This window comes from Natator depressus, chromosome 8 (genome assembly GCF_965152275.1).
Source record: "Natator depressus isolate rNatDep1 chromosome 8, rNatDep2.hap1, whole genome shotgun sequence".
Classification (NCBI taxonomy): Eukaryota; Metazoa; Chordata; order Testudines; family Cheloniidae; genus Natator; species Natator depressus.
This window is the reverse complement of record NC_134241.1, coordinates 73,156,920-73,182,710: the sequence shown is the minus strand read 5'-3', so window position 1 is coordinate 73,182,710 and position 25,791 is coordinate 73,156,920. Positions and strand designations below refer to the sequence as shown.

The following is a 25,791-nucleotide window of genomic DNA, read 5'->3' as shown; positions in this document are numbered from 1 at the left end:
GAACAGTCATCAGATGCTAACTGTATTCAGTACCCTCATACTTGAAACCGTGAATTTCATGTGGGCTCCAGTCTCTGAAAATCTCCAGCATTTTAAAATGTAACCTGAAGACAGGGTAGAAGGCTGACTGCTTGCTGGCATGCATCTTCTAAGGCGTTATTAGAAATCTGCCTACAGACATACCTATTGGCAGGTAGCTTTCTGACTGGTGAGCCTTTAGGGAGAATCTTTTCTCCTGGACGTGATCCAAACTAGCTGGCTGGCTACCACTTTTTTCTTTGTTTCTGAGGGGGAAAAAAGCCAACACAACAATATATCATTAAAGTGCAGTAGGACACTTAACATACAGGACCAACTTTCAGTTGTGCCAGAACTAAGGAGAGGCCTCAGCTTCCCACTTACAGCCGCTTAAAGGGGCCTTAGTATGGGTGAAGATCTGGCTCTGAGCATTCAGTACTGAGAGTTATTGCTTTGTGCAACATGGCGACAGGTCTGTAATTGTACAACATGGCAGGACAGAAATTAATGCTTTACAGGTTCTCAACCTTTTGCATGCTGTGACCCCCTCTTACAGCAGAGGAAAGATTTGTGACTCCTTTTCTCTCCTAGCCATACAGGAAGGGAGGAGGAGTGTGTCCCCTGGTTGGAGTGTGTGTCACAACCCTCAGGTTAAGAATCCATTCTCTAACACAGTGATACTCAGATCTCAGTGGTTCAGGAGCCAAACTAACAATCAATATTACCCAAAAGAGCCACAGTAGTTTGAATTCATTGTTTCATTTACTATAGAACTATACATTCAGATTTAAACAATATGACTGGATAAATATTTAGTTTATTCTCACAGCAAAATGGCTGACCAAGTATTATTATTATTTTATCAACTACAATTGGTTAATAACATAGTAAAAGCATCCTGATTGGTTAATAATTAAATCACACCACTGTTTTAATATCATGTGCTGCAAACAGCTGCAGGAGACACATTAAAGAGCCGCTTGCGGTTCGCGAGCCTCAGTCTGAGTATCACTGAGCTAACAGAAAAGAAAGCTGCCCTTCCATTTCTGCCCTGGTTCAGCCACAGGAGAGTAAATAAGGACATGCTTTGGTTGACATTCCCAGGAAAAGCAGATGCAGAAAATTATTTACAGGCTTTGGATGAACGACTGCTCAGCCAACATGCAGTTTTCATAATAGGCATTAACAATGTCTACCAACTGCATTTCTCAGTTCAAGAGCAGACATCATTAGCGGTCCAGACCCCACTGCTGCACAAGCAATCCTCTGCATTTGTCTGAAGTTCCATGGACTTCACTGCGACTCCTTATGGGCTAGCCCCTCCTCCCCCAGAGTCCCGTTCAAGTCAGGGTTGCTCCATACAGGCATAGGTGTCCAGCTGTGCAGATCAGATTCCAGGATCCGGGCCAGACTCCCAGACAATGATTTGGAATTTTTGTCATCAAAAAGTTGCTTTAGCAGTTTGGTTCCCTTTTTTGTTGGCACGCTAAGACTTTTTCAATACAACACCTGAACTTAGCAGTAATGAAGAACTACACTCCATCAGCTGTCTCCTTCCAGACAGTCAGCTTTATTAGTACACTTTATTTTAGTCATCTCACGTTATCTCTTTTTAACTATCTTAACCCATTTGTGGCATTTTCTTCACAGCAGCAGAAGAAAGAGGGCTCACCTTGAGAAAAACAACAAACCTTTTACTTTTTTTATCCTTCAATTTATGTTTAGCATTTTTATTATTTCTAAGCTACAGCACAAGCTGCACCATTATTGTACTTGCAGAGCCTGAGTCTGATTTCACTCACTCTGGTTTGACACCATTAACTTCAGTGGAGAGGCTCCTGATTCACACCAGTGTGAGTGAGAGGAGAACCAGCACTGCAGAGACCAAACACCATCTCGCTGAGGAAACAGATCTCACTGCAAAAACCCTGAATCATGTTTTTTCAAAGATATTTTAGAGCTGATTATTTTCAAAATCTGATTACACCATTCATCTAGTTTGTTAGAATATCTGTACTTAAATTAGGCTGCTGCCATAGTCAAATGGCATCAGTAATCTCTGTGTTTTACATTAATATAATTGAAGACAGAGTTACCTTAAAGCTCCTTATTACAGCTGTTAGTCCTCTAAGGCCTGAGCCAAAGCTCACTGGAGTCAGTGAGAGTCTTTTCACTGACTTCACTGGGCTTTGGATCAGGCCCTTAAAATGAGTTATTAGATGAGACTGCGAGGTCTGATTCTTTCCCCATGAAAGTAGAGGACAAAACTCCCATTGACTTCAATGGGAGCAGGATTGGAATCTTGACTCCCCTTTAAGGATGACGGTGGAACAAGAGAAAAGTACCTTAAAAGATTTCCTCTGGTTAAGCTGTGCTCCTGGGACTGCACGCCGCATATACTGAGCCTTATTGCAGTCTCTGTTTTTCCTTCAGTGATATTGCATTCTCTTTGTCGAACTGGAGATACTCCGTACTTTTCCTCTAGACACCTCAGTGGCACGGTCCGGTTGATAGGCTGAAAAATAATTGCTCCACTCTGCTTTGATATTGGCCTGCGATTCCCCACATAACATCTCACTAACCCAGGGATGCTGTCGAAACTTTCAAGTTCGAACTGATACTGAACACGGCAGTAGGCTTCATTGAGTCTGAGGACTGTTCTGTTGATTTTGAAATGTTGAGAGATGTTTTTCCACTGACAGGTAAGAACAAAGTTTCCAGGACTGGAGAGAGAATCCCTAATCAGGAAATCTCCATCTCTCTGAACTAGGCTTTCTGCCACCTTAGAGAGAAAACATACAAAAACAAAAAACCCACATTTAGAATCAGAAGGGGAATACTCATCCTGGGCTAGTATCACATCAGTAGAGTCTTGTTATTTAATCCTAAATGTCGGGCCCAATTCTGGCGGCTCTGTGAGCACATGTTTAAAACCAGAAAAGACAGGATGGAGGAAAAGCGTGGGGCAGAATGTTGCCCTCTCTAATTCTGGCTCCTTCTAAAATCCACAAGCCATTCCACACACTTTCTACAACAGGAATCTGGGAGGACCTTCTAGGACAGGGCCAGAGAACGCAGTTTGTGTGCATATTTCCCCAATTTGTCAAAAGAAACTAATCTGTGATATACCTCAAGAGAGACAAAAGAGCTATTTTTAAAATGGGTTTCACACCATTCTTCTCTTTGTTTTGCAATATGCACATAAAAGCTGAAAAAAACCATTTCTTTTTGAACCAAGCTGGCCCTTCCCATTGGACAAACATTAATTCATTAATTTTCAAACCACAGAGCTGCCTGCTTCTGGCTGCTCTGCCCAGTGTTCAGCATCTGCTGATGGCAGCAGGAAAGCTCGTAACTATGAGAACAGCATTTGCCAGGTGCATGTTGATGATGAGCCAGCAGGGGGAGCTCATGATGTTTTTCCATTCATAGAATAGACTATCAGGGTTGGAAGGGACCTCAGGAGATCATCTAGTCCAACCCCCTGCTCAAAGCAGGACCAATCCCCAATTTTTACCCCAGATCCCTAAATGACCCCCTCAAGAATTGAACTCACAACCCTTTTTGGTGTAGACGACCAAACTAAAAAGATAGCTACTCCAAATAACTATTAATCATTATTACTACTAGTACGCTGTTTTATCATTTCAAACTAAAGAAAGGGACAAGATTGGAACATTTTAAAATTCTGGATAACCATATTAATCTAAATTCAGGCCAGCAGCTGAACAACAATATTAGAGGACAGAGTGTAGCTTGTCTATAGCACAGAGGAGCATTCTTACCTCTCCTCATTGGATGATTTTTTATTTGTTAAAGTATAAGAAACTGGATTTCTTCCCTCAGTCTCATTTCTCACAAAGGCATATTAAGTAAACTATACCAGACACTGGTTTTTTCTCACACTGGAAGGCATTCCTTTCTATTGAATTGCTGATCTCATGCAGCCTCTGTAACACGCCAGCGTTAACCTGTCTGTATCTGTATGAAAGCCCACAGCTTTGCCTGTGAAAGGAAGACCCAGGAGGGACGTACCTGCCGAGGAATGCGTCCATGGTACCAAGCATGACTACGTAAGTCTTCGCTGCTCAACTGCAGCTCTTCCTCTAACTCTTTCTTCAGCTTCTCTGGGGTGTTGTCCATAACCTGCCTCTCTTTAGAAAACTGCAATAAAGATTAAAAGGTTTGACTGTGCCAGGTTTAGTCATTAACATTTTATATCACTCAAAACTTTCATCCCATATGTCACACACTCTGCAATAGCTACTGGAACATGGGTGCTACGTTTAACAAGCTGACCTGCCTTTGATCTCTAAGTTGTATTTGCAAAAACTAGTGTCAGGTGAGAAGGTGCGTAATGACGACACACTGTACTGAGTGCATAATAAATGGCCCATCTGTGTATCGAGAGATAACATGCACCTACTGAGCCACTTCAGTAATTGCATCTTCCCAGTAACAATTCCATATAAGATAAGAAGCAGAGATGGGTCCAAAGCTTCTGCCCCCGCCCCAAGACTTTGCAGTTTAATTCAGATCTGAACTTTGCTTTTTTGCCCCATTCTAAGAAAGAATATCCTAAACTATCAGGATAGATACAGAGTGTACAATTCAGTACTTATGCTGCATGTGAAATATCTGCCTTATTAAAGGCAAGTTTCCCTTAAAACACTTACTTCTAAGTAGAAGTACAGACTTATTGAAGCCTGCATCTTCTGGCATTTCTCCTTATTCCTTCCTGAAGAGAGCAAAAATCTTGGTTCCCGTTAGGGCACCTCCCTACAATGTGTAAGGTCTTCTGGGGGATTCCTCTATCTCTATAATATAACAACCATAAGATCTTCTGTGGGATTTCTCCCCCTTTCAACAAGCGCAGGATATTCAGCGGGTTGCCGTGTCCCTCTATTCCCAAATGACGTACCACTTCCATCTGGGATTCTGAGTCTTTCTCTGGAGTGTGACTAGGGTGACTAGATGTCCTGATAAAAATCGGGACTGTCCCGATATTTAACCCTTTGTCCCGCATCCCGATCAACGTACGATTGGGACCGCATTTGTCCCGATATTCAGGAAAGGAGGCGAGCGGGAGGGGTGAGTAGGCGAGCAGCAGGCGGGGGCAGGTGTGAAGAGGCGAGTGGAGGGGGGTGAAAAGGCGAGCAGCAGGCGGGGAGGGTGAAGAGGTGATCGGTGAGCCAGTGGCGGGCGGGTGGGAGGCGATCAGCGAGCCAGCAGCGAGTGGGGGTTCTCGGGGCAGGCATGGGGGTTTCTGGCAGCGGAGTGAGGAGGTGAGTGGTGGGTGGGGTCTGAGGAGGGACGCAGTAAGCCAGTGACAGGCCGGTGGGTGAGGAAGGGCACGGTGGCGGGACGGAGGGGCCGAGCAGGGAGGGGCTGGGACCTGGGGCAGAGTGGGAACGGAGCCTGGGAGAAGCAGGGGTGGACTGTGGGCAGGGTCGATGGCACCCCAATGTGTCCTGATATTTTACTGTTGTGATCTGGTCACCCTAAGTGTGACTTTGGTGATCCATGAAGGGTGTGGCTCCTTCTCCAGAGAACCACTAAGGACACTGTTGTCCAATTTTCCAGAAATTCTCAAAGGGGAGACGTTCTTTGGACATTCTAACTTCCTCTGCAAGGCCTGTGATTCAAACCCTACATTTAAAGTTGCTGAAATGCCTTCAGAAAGCCCCATATGTTCAACTATCAAATATTTTAATGGGATTCGGCTATTTGTGGAAACCGACATGATGCTACATTGATCCTGGAGAGAGACAGATGCTACCTCCAAAAAATAAAATAAACAAGCCAGAGCTAAAGTGACACGGAATGTTGGGCCCGATAGGAGGTAGGTTACAATGAAACAATAACCACAGAACATTTTTCCCCCCATGGCCAGACACTTCTTTTTTTTTTAAGTTATTTGGATGGGATCCAAGGCGCCCAGATTCCTTTCACAGGACACTTTGATTGAATGGTACAATTTATGCATTGTTTATAAAAAGAGTGGAGAACACTGCTGTTCACCCACTGATCACAGTCTTTCTGTGATCGCTGTGCTCTCCAGAGTTTCCATCATTGCGTCCTTTCAGCATATAACAGAGAGCAGATGCTGTGTGTTTTGCGCTCCCATCAACAAGCCTCGGTGCAGCCTGGAATAGACCAAGTTACAACTGTTTGTTAGAGAGCATATTCTTGATGGAAAAATTTCAGGAGAGGTGGGCGTTCTGCTGCCCACATCATTTAAACAGATTCATTCTAAGATGAATTTTCTTCCTATCTCTTCCAAGGAAAACCTATGTGCCTTTTTAGACAATAAATAGTTGAAGGTTTAGTTTATACAGTTGAGGTCAATGAAGCACTATAGTAGCACCTTAAACCCCCCTGCAATTTTGTTTGTCAGCCATGTTACCATGCTGTTTACACAGGTGAACCTGGTTAACAGAGATACTCATGTTGTGCAACAAGGGACAAGTCCTGTTCCTTCTCCTGCAGCCAGAATGCCTCTCTGCTTCAGGGATCGGGCAGGATTTGGGGGTTGGGTGTATATCCTATACATGGAGCTCCCTGCACAGCAGCATGCAGTGATGGGAGGGCACAGAAGGCCACAGCTTGGGTGCAGAAAGAATCATGCAAGGGGCTGCGGCAAGGACTCTGGCCATTGATGTAGAGGAGTCTTGACAAATCAGCTCCCTGGTTGCATTGCAGCCTGTAGGGGAGAGGATTTGTAGTCTCCCCATCCCTCACAATACCTGTGTTTGGTGCCTGGCTCAGCTAGTTGGGCCAAGCACTCAGTGTAAGATTCCTCCCACATGCACTGCATAATTTAGAAAAACGGGGGCATAGATATAAACAATAGGCCAAGTCATCCCTCCCTGCAGTAAAGCAAAGTAAATGAGCATTGCACAGGGGACCTTCAGAGGGGTGGGGTGGACGGAGCCATCCTTCCTGCAGCTGTGGCCTGTGGAGCACTAATGAGTCACTTTTGCAGCTGCTACTTCAGCTCTCCACAGCTGTTTCACTCTCCCCTGTGGTGCATGTGAGTGTCTGTGCATGAATGAGTATCCAGTAGATCAGCAAATTGGCAGATCCACTGAACTCAGCTCCAGCATCGTCATCACTTAGCTGCCCAGCGCAAGATTTGCACCAGTGATCTTTAAATACAAGGAAAGGTGTGAAAGATTAAAAATATTGTCCTACATTAAATGGGTTAAAGCTAAATGAGATACAATTATAGCATTTGTATGGACTAAAGAGGCATACTGTTGCATCTGCATGACAACATCATGCCAATTATATATTTGCAGTTGCTTAGGGAAGTTAGTGTCAGGGCGGGCTCCAGGCACCAGCTTTCCAAGCGGGTGCTTGGGGCGGCATTTAGAATGGGGCGGCAGCCCGTGTCCCGCGGCGGCAATTCGGCGGCAGCTCCGCCGCTCTTCCTGCCTCAGCAGCAATTTGGCGGCGACTGCTTGGGGCTGCAAAATTGGTAGGACCGCCCCTGGTTAGTGTACAAATCTAGGATGGGATTTTCAAAAGTAATTAAGGGAGTTAGCTGCCCAATTCCCGTTTTAAGTGGCTAGACGTTGGGCACTTAAATTGCCATAGGGAGTTTTAAAAATACTAGGCCAAATCAAAATAACTCGGTGCACAAATGTAATTCTAAATATCTTGTATATACATCTACTGTATTAGATGGAACACATTTATCAGACAGTATTTCTGTAGTGTAGTTGTTCATGGATTGTAGCTCCTAAATAAAGAGTTTTGATGTAATCTATTGCTTACTGCAAATTTTCTGGATATAAAAAAAGCAGTATTTATATCATTAATCAAGGGTTGCTCTAGAAATGAGACCATTTCAGTGGTGGGTGATGCTATTATTGTATAATGGAATATGACTTTGTGACATGCTACAGGACCAATCAGGATGAAAGATGCTACAGATCTATAAAATATAATCATGCCAGACCTTCAGCTCAAGAGTGAATTTCATTCATAGTGAACAATGCTGACAACTAACTTTTATCTTACAAATGGAGGCTGGGTTATCTATCACAGCTATTCTCATCAGGATACAGGAACATATTTAATATAATGCAGGAAATAAATCATGGATAACTGGATTATTCACTAGCTTTAAAATGAAAGTAATGAAACAGTGTGCTCATCGTAAGAAAAACATTTTTAAGGAATCCAACTTAGCCAAATAGTTAACATTCATGATCAGCCTTTTAAACTCACAACAGACTGGAACCTAGAATAAAAATGGTTAGATTTTAAACTCTTCAGGGGAGGGACTGAGTCTTCCTATGCATCTGTGCAGCACCTACCACAACAGGGGCATCCTACAGACAATACTACCACTAGCCCAAATCTATTTATAAAACTGTGGTGTTTGTACTTAGAGAGCAACAGCAAATAAATCATAGATTAGATTCATTTGTCTTGACTTTTTTTTTTTTTTTTTTAAATTGAGCAGCATTTGTCTTAATTTTGTGTCTTGGACAGAGACAAACGCTTTGTCAGCAGTTATCTAATAATAATAAACAATAAAGAGGTTTGAATGGAGCATTGCTTCTACCATGCATTTGCAGAGAGATGGTGGAGTGGGTGATAAAAGTCTTTTCAACCTCTAAATATGATCCTATTATTCCAATCCGTGTTGTGACATAACTCACTCGGACAGAGAAACAAGGAAGCATGCAGCTCAGATTCCTCAGGATCTCCAACCGGTAATAACAACTCCTTCATATGCAGCCCTGATACTGCAAGGAGAACCATGTAGGCAAGTCCCTGTGCCTGCACAGAGCCACTTTGACTTCATTAATCCACAAGGGCCTGCCCAAGGGATTCCCTCATTGTTGAATTCTGCTGAGAATCCCAGTGGGAACACATGGTCCCAAGCTTTTAATTTTCAGCAAAACGTTTAAAATGACCACTGCAATTATTTTACCATTCTTCCAATTAAACTTGCGGCGTTTATCACATTGTACGAAGGATTTCCCCTCAAGTCTCATTAAATCTAGGATCACAACCTGTCATTAATTCCATAGGCTTGTTTTGATACTATATGTGATTTTGCATTTCAAAGGCAAATATAAGCTGTTAGGTGCAATGAAGATTGGAAAATACCAGTGAAGTTCAAGAAAATCAAATTCTAAAAGATTCACTCAGTTTTGCCTGTTTAGGATAAACGATCAAAAGTGACTTGGATTATCATCATATATTATATGTATGAAATTTGACAAACCTATTGTTCTGGGAAGTTCCTATTAAAATATACTATTCTCACATCCAAATGAAAATGATTATTTTTATTTGTGCAGATGGGATTCTTCCAAAGAGACCTCTCTACTACAGCAGGCCCTAGTTCTTAATCCTCCATTCAGAACGAATCACATTAGGATAATTTTGAACGGTGCCCATTGCTCTGTAGCAGCTTTGGGCAGGTCTACACTACAGCCTAAAATCAATATAACTTACGTCACACAGGGGTGTGAAAAAGCCTTCCCTCCCACCCCAAGCGAGGCAAGTTTTGTTCTGTTCCACTGACACAGCTTCCACTTCTCACTGAGGTGGAATAATTATGCCGATGGGAGAGCGCTCTCCCTCGGCATAGCGCGTCTTCACCAGATGCGCTGCAGCTGCGCCGATATAGTGCTGTAATGTAGACTCGCCCTTTGTCTGCAAGCTAAACTCATAATTGTTGTTTATCCTGTAGACTAACGGGGCAGATTCCACTCTCCCCTACACCAGTGTAAATCTGGAGTAACTCCATTAAAGTCAATGGAGACACATCAGTTTAATACGAGAATAAGGAGGAAGAGAGTCAGGCCCACTGTTTTACATACATCCCCAAAGCTTATGTTGCTTCTGCTTTGGAGGCTTATCTCAATTCTAATGGGAAGCAATAAACCAAATCTGGTTTCTATCTGAGTTTGAGAGTCAGGTATTATATAGTCAGAGGGTGGGTAGAACAAATTAAATAATCTTAATTTACACTAAAAATGGATAGGAAGCAACGATAATAATAATAAAACCTAACCTAATCCAAATTGGCTGGAATTATGAAGACACAAATGGTTTTCTTTATAAAATATATGTTGGAAACTGTCCAAGATGTTTACTGCACAAAATCTCCAGATGCATTTTTGGTTACCCAGGGGATTCACTGTCATACCTCTGTGTAGCCTGTTGGTAAAGTATTATTTACTCAAAGCACATCTAAGGACTATTACAGTTGTTTCTGTAGGTCTCAACTTTCCTGATAAAAGGTAACCCGAAACCCTGATGAGGTTTTCATCAGACCATTCGCTAGCGTCTTCTGCTCATGCAGCTTCCCTTATGTCCTTCATCCTCATGATAGTATTTCAATTATTTCCTGCTGCTATGGGCACAGTTTAGCTAGCAGACATTTAAATTAGCCCCAAGAGGCAGCCTTGTTATTTTCTGATTCTTCTTGCTTTGAAAGGAAAAGCTCAACTTTTGAGAAGGCTTCAAAGCAGAGAGCAGTATTATGATTAGAGATCAATGAATCAATTAGGAAAAAAAAGGGGGCATCACCTGAACCAGGAATTGAACCAACCCTACACCTTGCCCAAGGTTCTAATAAATTCAGCTACGTATCCCACAAACCCATCTTTTCCCCAACCCCCCACAGGCCTCCTGCTCTTGGTTAAGTCCATCCTGAAGTCTTTGCTAGCCTAGTTGCAATCTTCAGATCTCACAAGTTCTGGCACTTTCTTAGAATAGATGAGGGGAGGAGGGAGGTATGCCCTGGCTTCAGATACGGGGAAAACCCCAGAATTCACATGATTTGAACAGAGCAGCTGTCCAGAGTGCTAGACTGAAAACTCCCAAAGGAATAGAAGCACAGGTGAAAGGGATGTTGGGGATTTGGGAGGTGAGGGAGAGCAAGACAGGAGAGGATAGGAGATGAAACAGAGGAGAAGAATTGAGGAAAAGAAAGGGAAAACTCACAAGGTCTGGAAAAGCTTCCAAACTGTAGGGAGTGAGTGGGGCTCATCTGAATCCAACACCAGTTTTCTCAGGTTGCTCCTCTCTCATAATAATAAGAGAAGATTTGGCCTAGATAAGGTAAGAGAAACTCAATATTTACTGTAAAACTTGTGGCTTCCGTTTAAAAGGTACACTTACTGCAGTAAGTTTAACCTTGCCTTCTTTTGACATTTGCTGTAAGTACCTGGCACTGCATGTATAAAGATATTTAAAGGTATTGGATACCACAAAACATCCTTTACAATTCCCTAGCCCCTAAACTACTAAACAAGACAGACTTGCATCAAGTATTTCACATGCATAGGTGTAATCACCTGCAAAAAATATCCCTAATGGGATGCTATTTGAAGTTTACTATTTGAAAGCATTCTGTTTGGTCCTTATTCTCTCCTGCCTGGTGGTTTTCTTGCACTTAGCCTGTAAAACTGCAAGCATGGAAAACCCAGACTAATTTCAAACACTACTTTGGCGGAAGTGGAGGGATGGAAGACTCTCTTGCTAAATGGTACATCTTGAACCACAGCCCTGACTTCTCTGCTTAGATTTCCCTTAATTTCTCACAAAAAATGGAAAATGTTTGTGGAACTAAAATGGTGTGTGACAGATATCGCAACCACATGCAACATCTTTGGGGATCATAGTACATTAAGTGTGTGAATGGCTTATGTATCACTATGGGCCGGGAATTGTATGCAACTCCAGGAAGAGGGATGCCACAACTCCTCCATGAACTAAGAACTGTGGGGGGTGATTAAGGTAAATCACTCCAGGACAGGTGTAAACACCTCTAGAGAGGTACCAACCCCTGGGGAGGCTTGCATATGCTAGTTCAAACTGGATTTTCCAGAGACCAACAGATAAAGAAAGAACTTTTGGCATAAAAAGGCTGTATTTAAACAGACCCAATGCCTTCTTTCTGATCCAGCAAATGAATAGGACTTTCTGTGCAAGCGCCCCCACCCTTACTAGAGCCTCATATATTGATGCATGCAGCTTCTTTTATTGTTTTTAATGTTTTCCCTGTAATGCTTTTACCTGAGGAATAAATGTGCTTGTTTAGAAGAAGCTGTGTGTTAACTGGTAACTACTGTTCAGAGCCCCTGAAGGGAAAGCAAAGCACAGGTGCTGGCCTTTAGCTAGACTGGCTTGCTGGGGATATTGCAGTGTAGGGCAGGGAGCTGTGCAGCCTTAAAATCCCCAGTCAGAAGGGACTGGGACAAGGGTCCTCAGCTAGAGATAAGTGATGGCCAGACAGGTGAGAGCTGACTGGGCATTCCTGGACAATGTGAAACTTTAAGTAGATTAATACAATGGCAGCAGCTACAAGAGGGGCACATCTTGACTATAGCACACAGCCCATACTTTTAGGTCAGGTACTGGGAAAATCCAGAGGAGGAAAGAAGTTTTCCCCAAGGTAGCGTTCCATGGCTGATACTGCAGATTCAGGGCTTCAACACACCCTGCAGCTGCTGCCCTCCCCAGTCATGGAGGAGAATGGCAGGTGGCTACCCATTTCCACACTTCACAGAAGGTGTGGACCCCTGCATAATCTCCCTGAAACCCATGCCCCAGCACAGTGGAATCACACCAGTTCGAATGAGGTCAGAGCCTTCCACATGTAGGGGTGCATGAGACAGAATTTGGCCCAAAAGAGGGAGACATAAAACTGATCTAAACTGAATGATATAACAAGGCAAGGTCAGGCTTGTTCAGGAGAAAGTTTTGAAGTTCAGACTGATTTAACTCTCCCTTTGAGATGTCTCTATTTGATTCACTCTACATTTGAGATGGCCAATATATAGATCTTAAACTGAGCCAAGGGAACCCTAGAATTAACCAGAGACCTGAACTAAGTCAGACAGAGTGGAATGACATTTTATGGAAAACCCAAATGGGCACTGGCTGAAAAATCGTGAGTCTCTAGTGTCAACTGGGAACTTTTGGAGGAACAACTGGTGAAAAGTATCAGTAACAGGCAAACTTCAATTATCATCTCACTGACTTTCTTGAAATTCAAGTCAGTCACACAAGCTGAGTGTCCTTTGCCCACCACAAGGCAAGGCGCGTGGGGCCCTTCTGACATGTATGGAGATGTTCCTGAATGGAAGAGCCACATGGACACTGATCTGGTTTATGCCCAACAGGCATACAATACAATATCACAGGGTTCAGTCAAGTGCTCACTGAAACCAACAGAAAGAATCTCATTGGCTCCAGTGGGCTTTGGGTCAGGCCTATGTTGTACAATCCTTCACTCCAGTAAGAAAATAATACTCTCCCCACAACCCAACTGTAAATATAACTCAATCCTTAATTGCTGAAACGACAGCATTCACAGACTAGGGAATATGGTTCACCTTTAGCTAATGGAGCCTAAAACTTTGAATTCTTATGTGTCACAATCCCAAAGTTCCTATTCAACTGTTGAATGGTACTTGCTCAAGAAAAATTCCCCTTAATTGCAATGGGGATTTTTGCCTGAGTAAATCTTAAGGACTGCAAGATTTGACCCCATGTGCTTATGCAAATGTATTTGAGAAATGCTTATGTCCAATCTATTACTAAGAAGCCAAATGCTGATGTATGTACTCACATAAAGCTCCCACTTCAGCAAATGGGAATAGGCTGAAGCAAGTACAGAGTAAAAAGTAAGCATGGAGTTTAGGAGTTTGAACAAAGAAGGAAAATTGTGGTAACAAAGGCACAAAGTAGCCCTGGGTAGTTCTCAAACATAAAGACAATCCTTTATCTCTTTTAGCAACACATTCCGTGCACCATCTTCACTACACCCACTATAGTCATGCTCAGAAAAAGAACTGGGGTAGCACAGATATCAGTTACATGTGTGTTAGAGGGCATATGGGAGTGGAAACCTTATGAATTATGTAAAAGTAGCATGAGAACTCAGAGAGAGGAGCTTTCCCCTTGGAAGATCTTAGGACATGCAGACAGGTCAAGAAGGAAAGAAGATCTTTTCAAACATGATTTTTTTAAAAAAATCAGCCTTGCTACCAAGGATGCAAAACAAACCCCATTGCAGATCCTGAAGTCAATGGGGAGCCAAGGTTCAGAGAGTTATGTGAAATTTCACAGTATCTTGGTAAGTTATTCCTTCCCAGCCCAGACTCTCCAACAACAACAAATTTTATGCCAAAAACAAAGATCCAAAAGCTGGGCTGTGGTGACTTGCTAGCTCATGGAATCAGACTGAACATCCTTCATGTGAATGCTGAAACTGGATATGTAAAGCCCAAAGATACCAGTGAATCAGATTTAGATTGTCACGTAGTGAAGAAATATTAGTTAAAAATCACCATCTATAAAAAGCCATTGCAAAGGCCATCTTTCTCTTGGATGAACTTGCAAGGGTGGCCTCTTATAAAAGGCTGCCTGCCTGGGTTACATTCATAACATTAGGACATTACTGGGTGATGTGGAAGCTCTACATACTGGAAGTTTCAAAACCTGGCAGCAATGAGAACTTGAATGGCTTTCCCCTTTTGAACAGCTTCAGATGAGGGTGAATCATCAGCTGTATAATTAGGCTGTTACGAACAAATATAATATTTGAACAGGTTCTCCCCTTCCAATCGTAAAGAACATATTAACTGAACAGAAGTTGCAACACGTTCAGGGCTAAGATGGCTGTTTATCATTTTTACCATGGTTGCATCTGAATTTCCAGATTCTGAATCCCAAAAATGACAGATAGAACTTTTAAAAGGAACCATTTTCAGTGGCTTGAAGCTCACATAATAAATGAGCACAGTTTAGGGGAAGTAGAAGTGCCTCTGCCCATTTCTACAGACAGCTGCCAATCACACTGCAGTTTTCTGTAAATTGCAGTAAACATCTGAACTAGGTGTTGATCCTCATTCTTACGTACTGTTAGTAATTGAACAGGGGTGCACTTACTAAAACACACACAAACACCCCATTATCATGATATAGCGTTATTAGGCTATAGAGTTTCTGAACTAACCATTATGTTGGACTTTACACTCCAGTAACTAAAATACCACTTTAGCTGCTGTATTTCTGATTTTCAAGAGTCACAAAGGTAGGTATAATGCATTATCAGTGCTCAGACCCTGTACATGTCACTACAGTGCATGGTGGGACATATATCAGTGTCCATGTGCTAGGCCAGATTCTGCTCTCAGTTACAACTCAAGTCAGTGCAGTTACTGTGGATTTACCTCAGTGTAACAGAACAGAATTTGGTCCTGTGTCTCAAATGCATCCCTGGTATAACTCTACTGATGTCAGAGGATTTATTCAGAATGAACTTGTCCTCGGTAACTGCACAAAGCTGATCCCTAACAAAGTTAAGGATAAATCTCATCTAAATATAATTTTTTTCCATTGAAGTCAATAGGTTTACAGTGGTGTGAGAGAACAACTAGCTCCGAGTTCTTTATCAATGCTGGCACTGAAGTGCATTGGCGTGCTAGAGAAAGGAGGCATTCAGCTCCCTCTCTTGGATCTCATGTTCTCTTGCCCCCTACCCATTTCCATGTCTGACTGTTTTCCCCTCAGCAAGGGTGACCCATTTCCAAAATGTAGGCATGTCTAAAAATAGCAGTTCATTGGATTTAGTTAAAGATAAGTCAGCAGTGCCTTCTGGAACACATGTATTGAAATCTATTTTAAATGCTGGAAATCTCTTTAAATAGAACCTTATTTTTGAAAGAGACCAGCTGTAATTTGTTTCTTCATAAAAGGCTTTATTGTTTTCCCATACAGCAAACACTATTAATGTTTCGGTTTCTCCAGAGACTATATGGATTAGACCAAATGGAAAATTACCATGACAACACCAGTGTTATTTTAGATATTAGAAATTCATGCCAAGTTAAACAAAGGGCATGGACAAGAATGATCGTTTTAATTCAGTTCTGATAGCAAACAATAAACCCCAACTTCATTTTGAAAGTTGTAGAGCAACAGAACTACAGTGAGAACCTTTAAAATCCCAATTAAAATTAAAAGCAATAAAGTTAACAGGACAGACTCTCCTTTCTTTGATATTGGTGACTACTTCAATGCGGTTGCATCAGTAAAAAGGAGAAGAGAATCTACAGTAGGGTCAAATTTTCAAAAGTACCAAAGTGATTCAGGAGCCCAAATCACACTGACTGTCAGGGAGACTGTCTTTAGGCCCTTACGAGCATAAATCTCACTGAAAGTCACTTTTGAAAATAGGACTAGGCTCCTTAATCACTTTGGCACTTCTGAAAATGAGACCCCTAATATTTTGAAAATGAAGATTAAATATTTCAGGAGGGTATAGGATTTTGTCCCACCAACCATACACAGTGAATGGAAGGTGAAAAAAAACTTAATTACCAGTGCACAAAACAAGCCTGCACTCTACTGAATGCAGTTAGCTTGGGCTGGTGGGGCACTGCGCACATTCCACTCGCTCGCACTGTCAGCAGCATTAACAGGCTTGAGAGAGACACACAGCCTGCCTTCCTCAGCAAGGTAGCTATTTGATGCAATCATGTTTGATGCAATCATGCAGCTACATACCCGGCTTGTGCAACAATCTGTAGCATGCGTTTTTGTTTTCAAACATAAATCAGGGATCAAGTCTGGGTTCTAGGATTCATTTCAACACAAGCTAGTCTGTAATAATTACAGGGAGCCAGTCTTTAAAATAATCTTAATGTTTGCATTAATTAAACTGTACAGTGGCTGCATTGTGTCTAGGTAGTGAAGGCATCTCCATCAGTGAGGACGCTGTCCAATTCTAATCACAATGACAATACCGTTTAATGCTGACAGATGCTCATCTCTGAAAGCCTCAATGCATCTTCTTCACACAAACAAGCTGCCATGTGGGCTCACATATCTACAAACTAAACCCATGAGAGCAGCTCAAATGGACAACCTGTTTATATGGTTTGGCTATTGTGGTTTTTATTAGGGATGGGGCTGAACCGTAAAACTGATCCAAAGCTCTTTGGAGAGACTTCGATCACAATTGATTGTGGCTCATATGGAATGCATCCCACTCAATGTCTGTAAAGCGCTTAGCGCATTTAGGATATTACATAATCTCACATTTTAAATCTACAATAAAATCGGAATTGCCTGTAGGGTTTTAAAATAATACTATAATAAAAGAAAAACTAATGACCTTGACCCAATACAAGTGTATGAGATGCTGTCACTGAAAAGTCCCTCCTATTCTTTATAGCATTTTGGCTCCTTTGGACCAATACCAAGGCTTAACTTCTGAACACTATTACCTGAATAGAAAGCAAAGACTGAACACAGTGGCCTAAATTTTCAAATTTAGGTGCTTAAATTTAGGCACCTAAATCTATATTTTGGCATCTAAATCAAAGCAGCCTGATTTACAAGGTACTGAGAACTTGAAGCCATAGGTGCTGGAACTAGGGGTGCGGCCGCAACCCCTGGCTTGAAGTGGTTTCCATCATATACAGGGTTTACAGTTTGGTTCAATGGCTCTCAGCACCCCGCACTATACCAATTGTTCCAGCACCCCTACTTGAAGTTACTATTTAATTCCATGGGATCTGCTGCGGCTCAGTATCTCAAACTCAGGGCACTTTGATTTAGGTGCCTAAATATGAATTTGTGCATTCAACTTCAGGCAAGTAAGTTTGAACATTTTTAAGCCTCTCCTTCAGCCGACAGTACACTATCAAAAGGTACTTCCATTATATGACCATCACACACTGTATCTAAATGTCATTTTAAAACAAGCACTGTTGAATATCAACTAGTATGCAGTATAGTTACTGTTATTGCAGAAGGGCACCTACCTTAACTCCAATAATGGATTTACGGTGATAAAAACAGCAAAGAGCTGTTATGAGAGTTTGAAAAACATTACAATCCTTAGGCATTTTCAAATCCTCTGTTCTGTGGACCCTTTGGATTAAAAGCAAATGGTCATCACCAGCAACTTTCAGGAGTTACTTGTGAGCTCTTTTGCATTGCCCTCAGCCTGCCAGGGCTCATACACTCCCCCTTACTCACACATCAATCTGGGACTATTTCCTCAGCTAGTGCAGATACTATCAGTTCAGTGGCTTCAGGCATGCTAGCTTCCAGCCTGCCATGTAGAGAGTGCCAGAATCCTCATGTGATCTATCACACTCACCAATGAAATTCTAACCCTCTGAGAAAGTGCCTCTATTTGGGTATCCCCTTGGATCAGAGTTGCAGTGTACAAATTTTTGAGCCACAGGCTCACGGCAGACTCTTCTTCTCAACAATGTACAACACCTGAGTCACTCACTGCACTCCTAAAGGTTTGATTGCTCACTCCTGCTGTCTCTGTTCAGTCACAAAGTATCTACATGTTACATAAATAATTCTGTTCAGCACACAAGTGATAAGGAGAGAGACGGAGAGTGGTTGCCTAGGGCTTGCATGACTCTGTTACTCTTCATAATCAAACAAGATGGTATATACTTAGAGTGTAGATAACCAAGGAAAATGTCAAATCTGTTTATTTTTAATTAGGAAGCTTCTGGCAGCCAGTCACAGGGAAAAAATTGGGAGAAGCCAATTACATCAGCACAGTCATTATTAGCGACATAGCTAATACAACCTTTTGGAGTTTAATTAAGACCATCAACAAACAGCCAGAGCCTGGTGCAGGTCCCACGTAATTGGGCATGCTGTTAGAAAGGAGAACATACTGTGTAAGTTTGAAAACTTCAGCATGGATATAAAGTTAAACCTTATCCTCACAGAAGAGGAAGCAGTCATATTTATATATATATGCTGCTCTTCTCTTAGAGAGCACAGTTCCATCCGGAGACCTCTGCAAGGCTGTGGCTGTTATATTCCCTTTCATCTGTTTCTTTTAATCTCTTCTTGTATTGTGGAAAAAAGTAAATAAAGCATTGCTGATTGGCTCTCTCAACACGGTCATATTTCCTCTTCTCCTACTCTTTTCCTTTCCAGTGCATTAGTTCTTGATTATGCTCATAATAAAGAAAAAAAGCAGCACTTAAAATTTTCCTCAAAAAGATACGGTCACAAATGGATTAGTCACTGCCCTCTACTGGATGGAAGCAAAACGGGTCAACAATATATCTTAGTCCCTGTATAACTAGGAACTAACAGAGAGTCTTCTCTAACTCAAATGTTAGGGACCTGTGCTTTTGGAGGAAAGACTGGATTTTTATACAACTTCATTACTGTGACAGTCTGAGTGGCTATGACATGCAGCACAGCAATAGCTGTGAGATTCCTACATGACAATGGAATAGTTACAATATTTTATGAAGTTAAAATCTATAGTACCAGTGGAGAGGAAAATATTAGGAAATGAAGGATGAACAAAGGTAATGGCTGTAGGCAAAAAGCTGGATTTAATTTAAAAAATAATTAACGTCCACAACATAAATAGCTTCTGGAACTCACTACCACAGGATACTAGGGAGGCAAATAGTTTAGCAAGCTTCAAAACAGGATCGGACATTTTTATTTATGATAACATCTGCAGATGTTTAATTTTAGTCATTTAATTTTAGATGGATTTTTTTTCCAGCCAGAAGTATTTGCTGAAACAGATTCACTGATGCTTGTTCCAGAAGCAGTTCAGTAGGAGCTGGTTTTCATGCAAAGCTCCTTTCCACACCATTTGCCTGCTAAGATCACTACAAACACACATACTAAAAAAAAAGAAAAAGCCCTGTTGCCCAGTGGGTGCCCGCCTGCTCCTGACCAGGATGTGAGCAAGAGAGCTCTGAGGCTCATGTGCAGAAACACTGGCTACTGGCCTATAAACTCACAAATTGTTAAAAAAAGCCCTGGTACCAAAATGTGGCCACTTCTTATGGATACAGAGCACAGCAGGGTTCACTTCTCTTAGTATTTTAAATGGAAATGAATTATACAACATTGCAATTTATAGGCCTGATCCTGAAACCCGTACTTATGTGAGTATCTCCATGGGAATCAATAGGCCAAATTCTGATTCTGTCTCATCTGAGTTTTTCCAGATTTACACAACTGCAACAGAGAAAAATTGTCCCAAGGTATGTGCATGTACATGGATCAATCACAGAAGACCAAAGTTTACTTGTGCAACAGGGGCCTGATCCACTGCCCACTGAAGTCAATGGAAAGAACCCCAAAGTCTTCAGTGGGTGTTGGATCAGGTCACCGCTCTCCAAGAAGTCCCTCACTTCAGAGCTCTACGAGCTGTCAAAGTTTTCAGTTATTACTCTCTTAGTGAATGGAAACCTGCTGCCCCCACAACAGTACATCCGCTCCAAACATCTGTGCAATGTTGGAAGTAGCCGACCATGGAGATAGATAAAGTTTGAGGGCCTCATCCTTTACTTGAGGTGCGTGTGTGGTGTGTATGTGTGTCTCCAATGAACTTAAAGGTGCTCATCTGCATGTCTCAGTGTGGGACTGGGCCCTAAAGCTGCAATTACCCATCTAGGGAATTCAGAGTCTGCGATTTCAAACCATCTAGTTCTTTGAAGACTGGCACTCTCTGTTCCAGTATTTATTTTAATGTGCAATGATTTAACTCTAGAAACCACAAATTTGAAATGCAGGCAAATAAACCTGTACATTATACTGACTGGGTCTCCTTGGGGCTGGTGTGCATGCTGCAGCTCTTCACTGGGGAATAAACAGAGAAAGTCAAGTCAGTATTGACTCTCTCAGCTTTGCTTTCACCATCCTCTTCCTCCCTTTAGTAAAGGCATGGTTTCCACCACCTGGTTTCAGTCTGGTAGGGAACGAGGGTACTATCGCTACAGAAGAACTGTCCAGATAACTTCCATTTTAACCATGGACCATCTAGTCATCGTGGGGCACACAAAGTTCTGCTAGTTCAGGAGCACTGAGTCCAGCAGCTGACAGGAAGGTGATGGGTGAGAGGCCAAAAGGCTTCTAATAATAAATAATAATAGTAGAGCACACTATTTTGCCCTTCTATGGTATATTTCATCCAAGAAAGCCAAAGCATCTTTCAGATATTAAACTTGACCCTGCAGTACCACTGTGAGACAGGTATTATGGGTACAGATGGACAAAGTCAACCACCTGGGGCTAGAAATTCAGAAAAATTCAAGTCCCATCTAGATACCTAAATAAAGGCTGTACTTTCAAAAGATCTGCACCTAGAACCTCTCATTGTGACACTTATGGCCAGACTTTCCAAAAACACTCAGCATCCTACACTGTCAACTTTGCTGAAAACCTGGCTCATTGTTTTGGTGCCTAAATGGGAGCTCAGCCTTTTAAATAATCTGGCCCAGATTACGGATGCTGAGCTCCTCTGAATGTCTGTGTGGCCCACAAGAGCTGCAATGATTTGTCCAAATCCGGGATGATTTGTCCATGCCGGGGCAGAGCCAGGAGTGCAATGGACGGGTTCCCGATTCCCACTACTCTACTTTCATCAGTAAACAACACTGTCTCCCTTTTTTAGCTGACCACAGTCGCTACTCCAAATCAGTGGGTATGATCAAGTTTTTAATTCAGATACAAATTCTGACTAATTCCTTCATGCAAGCAACTACAGTACAGTCTATCACCAAGAAAACATGACCGGTTGTGAAGAGGTTCAAATCATGTCATCTTTAGGACTGGTTCTAAATTCACCCTCTCAGATACCTAGATATATTAGATACAAAAAGCACATAGTTACCAGTCTGTGTAAACATGGGGCTTTTAAACATATGGGAACGGGGGAGTGTGTGAATTCTGATCCCACCCTCCCAGGGTGAGGGGGGCTGGCTGAGAGAGGGACTCTAAGAAACTCCTTCTCAAAACTGCACCTTCAGCTGGGCCATGCAGCTCCTCTCACACCAGTTACAGACATTCAAAATATCTATCGAGGATTCAGAGAGAAACGGGCATTGGGAAAGATCCAACCACTATCTTGGAGTTTGGCTTTTTTCATGGTCAGGTCTAATTTAGCACACATTAGTCCATGACCATGGAAACAAGGGCATTTCAGGCTACCTATGGTGAATAGCTGTTCAGTTAGGCCTGGTCTACACTATGGGGTTAGGTCGAATTTAGCCGCATTAGGTCGATTTTAAAATGAATGTGTCCACAGAAGCAACCCCATTCCGTCGACTTAAAGGGCTCTTAAAATCGACTTCTATACTCCTCCCCGGCGAGGGGAGTGGCGCTAAAATCAACCTTGCTGGGTTGAATTTGGGGTAGTGCGGATGCAAATTGGCGGTATTGGCCTCCGGGAGCTATCCCAGAGTGCTCCATTCTGACCGCTCTGGACAGCGCTTTGAACGCCAATGTACTAGCCAGGTACACAGGAAAAGCCCCAGGAACTTTTGAATTTAATTTCCTGTTTGGTCGGCAAACTCGGCAGCACAAGTGACCATGCAGTCCCCCCAGAATCGCAAACGAACTCCAGCATGGACCGAAAGGGAGACACTGGATCTGATTGCTGTATAGGGAGAAGTATCTGTGCAGGCCAAACTTCGATCATAAAGAAGAAATGCAAATATATTTGCCAAAATCTCACAGGGCATGTTGGAGAAAGGCTACAACAGGGACACACAGCAGTGCTGCGTGAAAGTTAAGGAGCTCAGGCAAGCCTACCAAAAGACAAAGGAGGCAAATGGTCACTCTGGGTCAGAGCCCCATACATGCCACTTCTATGATCAGCTGCATGGCATTCTAGGAGGGGACCCTACCACTACCCCACCATTGTCTGTGTACACCTGCAAGGGGGGAGTCTCATGCAACAGGGAGGAGGATTTTGTGGATGAGGAAGGGGAGGAGGAGGAGAATGCGCAGCAGGCAAGCGGTGAATCCGTTCTCCCCGTCAGCCAGGACCTTTTCATCACCCTGGAGCCAAATACCCTCCGAAGGCGGGATCCCCAACCCTGAAGCTGGAGAAGGTACCTCTGGTGAGTGAACATTTGTAACTACAGTACAGGGTTTAAAAGCAATAGTGTTTAATGTTTGATTTGCCCTGAAGAATTGGGATGCATTCGCGGCCAGTACAGCTACTGGAAAAGTCTGTTAACGTGTCTGGGGATGGAGCGGGAATCCTCCAGGGACATCTCCATGAAGCTCTCCTGGAGGTACTCTGAAAGTAGTCTGGAATCATTGCAGCACAAAGCATGGCAGCGAATGGTCCTGGGTTTTGGTCGCATTCAAGCAACATTCGGTCTATATCTTTCTGTGTTAGCCTCAGGAGAGTGATATCATTCATGGTCACCTGGTTGAAATAGGGGAATTTTTGTACGGGAACAGTAAAAGTATCCCGGTTCATGCTGGGCTGTTTGCGCTTGGCTAAAAGGGATCATCCCGGAGAATAGCCATGCGGTGGGGTGGGGGGAGATGTGTGCTGCACATCCACCTGAAAACCTCAGTCCCTCCTTTCAAATGTGAAACCCAACTGGCATTGCTTGCTATGGGAAAGGATGGCGCTGCAGTTTGAAACCATTCCCACATGTGATGCGTAAGAAGCCAACCCCGCATACCCTTTGCCTTACCACGGCTGCCTGGAAATTCTGTTGTCCAGCCATGTGTGATGTGTCACCATACCATACCACCATACCATACCAGCAGGCGCTCAATATAAAAGGCAAAATGCGACCTTGTACCCAAAGCTCATGTGCTGTCTGCTGTGAATTGCTTGATTTACTGTGAAAGAGTCTCCCTTTTGTTCTCAGAAATGTATCATCTTAAATTTTACTCTCCCTTTTTATCTCTCCCCAGGTGCAAATGTTTCTATGCTCCCCCTATCATCTCCATCCCTGAAGTTATCGCAGATTAGAAGGCGGAAAAAACGCACTTGCGATGACATGTTTTCCGAGCTCATGCAGTCCTCCCACACTGATAGGGCACAGCTGAATGCATGGAGGCATTCAGTGGCAGAGGCCAGGAAAGCATTAAGTGAGCACGAAGAGCAGAGGCAGGAGGCAATGCTGAGGTTAATGGGGGAGCAAACGGACACGATGAAGTGTCTGGTGCAGCTGCAGGAAAGCCAACAAGAGCACAGACCCCTGCTGCCATTGTATAACTGGCTGCCCTCCTCCCCAAGTTCCATATCCTCCTCACCCAGAGGCCCAAGAACGCTGCAGGAGTGGGGGAAGGCTCCGGGCACCCAGCCACTGCACTCCAGAGGATGGCCCAAGCAACAGAAGGCTGTCATTCAAACAGTTTTGATTTGTAGTGTGGCTACAATAAGCCATGTGGCCTTGTCCTTCCCTCCTCTCCCACCCCACCCGGCTACCTTGTCAGTTATCTCCCTTTTTTTTTTTTAATTAATAAAGAAAGAATGCATGGTTTCAAAACAATAGTTACTTTATTTTGAAGGGGGGAGGGTGGTTGGCTTACAAGGAATTAAAATGAACAAAGGGGGCGGGTTTGCATCAAGGAGAAACACACACCAGCTGTCACACCGAAGCCTAGCCAGTCATGAAACTGGTTTTCAAAGCCTCTCTGATGCGCAGCACGTCTTGCTGTGCTCTTCTAATCGCCCTGGTGTCTGGCTTCTCAAAATCAGATGCCAGGCGATTTGCCTCAACCTCCCATCCTGCCATAAACGTCTCCCCCTGACTCTCTCAGATATTATGGAGCACACAGCAAGCAGCAATAACAATGGGAATATTGGTTGTGCTGACGTCTAACCTAGTCAGCAAACAGCACCAGCGAGTTTTTAAACGTCCAAAGGCACATTCTGTCACCATTCTGCACTTGCTCAGCCTATAGTTGAACTGCTCCTTACTACTGTCCAGGCTGCCTGTGTATGGCTTCATGAGCCATGGGAGCAAGAGGTAGGCTGGGTCCCCTAGGATAACTATTGGCATTTCAACATCCCCAACAGTAATTTTCTGGTCTGGGAAGTAAGGCCCTTCTTGCAACTGATTGAACAGCCCGGCGTTCCTAAAGATGCGAGCGTCATGCACCTTTCCCAGCCATCTCATGTTGATGTCAGTGAAACGTCCCTTGTGATCCACCAGTGCTTGCAGCACCATTGAGAAGTACCCCTTGCAGTTTACGAACTGGTTGGCTAGGTGGTCCAGTGCCAAGATAGGGATATGGGTTCCATCCATCGCCCCACCACAGTTAGGGAACCCCACTGCAGCAAAGCCATCCAGTATGATCTGCACATTTCCCAGAGTCACTACCCTTGATAACAGAACATCAATGATTGCATTGGCTACTTGAATCACAGCAGCCCCCACAGTAGATTTGCTCACTCCAAACTGATTCCCGACTGACGGGTAGCAGTCAGGTGTAGCAAGCTTCCACAGGGCTATCGCCACTCGCTTCTCAACTGCCAGGGCAGCTCTCATCTTGGTATTCCTGCACTTCGGGGCGGGGGAAAGCAACTCACAAAGTTCAGGGAAAGTGGCCTTACGTATGCAAAAGTTTCGCAGCCACTGTGAATCATCCCATACCCGCCACACTATGTGGTCCCACCAGTCTGTGCTTGTTTGCCCGGCCCAGAATTGGCGTTCCACTGTATCAACCAGCCCCACTGTCACCATGATGTCCCAATTGCCACAGCCCGTGCTTTCAGGAATGTCTGTGTCCATGTCCTCATCACTGGTGCTGGTGTCTCTTAGCCCGGTTCTGCATATACTCCAGGATAATGCAAAAGGTGTTTACAATGCTCACAATAGTAGTGGTGAGCTGAGTGGACTCCATGCTTGCCATGGTATGGTGTCTGCAGGAGAGCAGAGTTGCAGCGGAAGCGGTGGATGATGATGGATGCCACGAGAATAGATATTTATACAGAACAATGAGAGGACCTGCGAGGTG

General features: G+C 43.3%; 1 protein-coding gene across 3 annotated transcripts in view; it reads right to left on the bottom strand.

The window, feature by feature from the left end:
• The window catches only part of BCAR3 (BCAR3 adaptor protein, NSP family member), a 117,956-nt gene that overhangs the window by 14,678 nt on the left and 77,487 nt on the right, over positions 1 to 25,791 (bottom strand). For 2 of the 3 annotated variants that reach the window (XM_074961303.1, XM_074961304.1), the window contains 3 exons: positions 4,054 to 4,182; positions 2,364 to 2,800; positions 184 to 284 (listed from right to left, as the gene is read on the bottom strand). In XM_074961303.1, the coding sequence (XP_074817404.1) occupies positions 184 to 284; positions 2,364 to 2,800; positions 4,054 to 4,182 (667 nt within the window). Of the gene's footprint in view, positions 1 to 183; positions 285 to 2,363; positions 2,801 to 4,053; positions 4,183 to 17,828; positions 18,096 to 25,791 lie in introns of those variants that run through there. The other variant, XM_074961305.1, reaches the window with a different exon arrangement.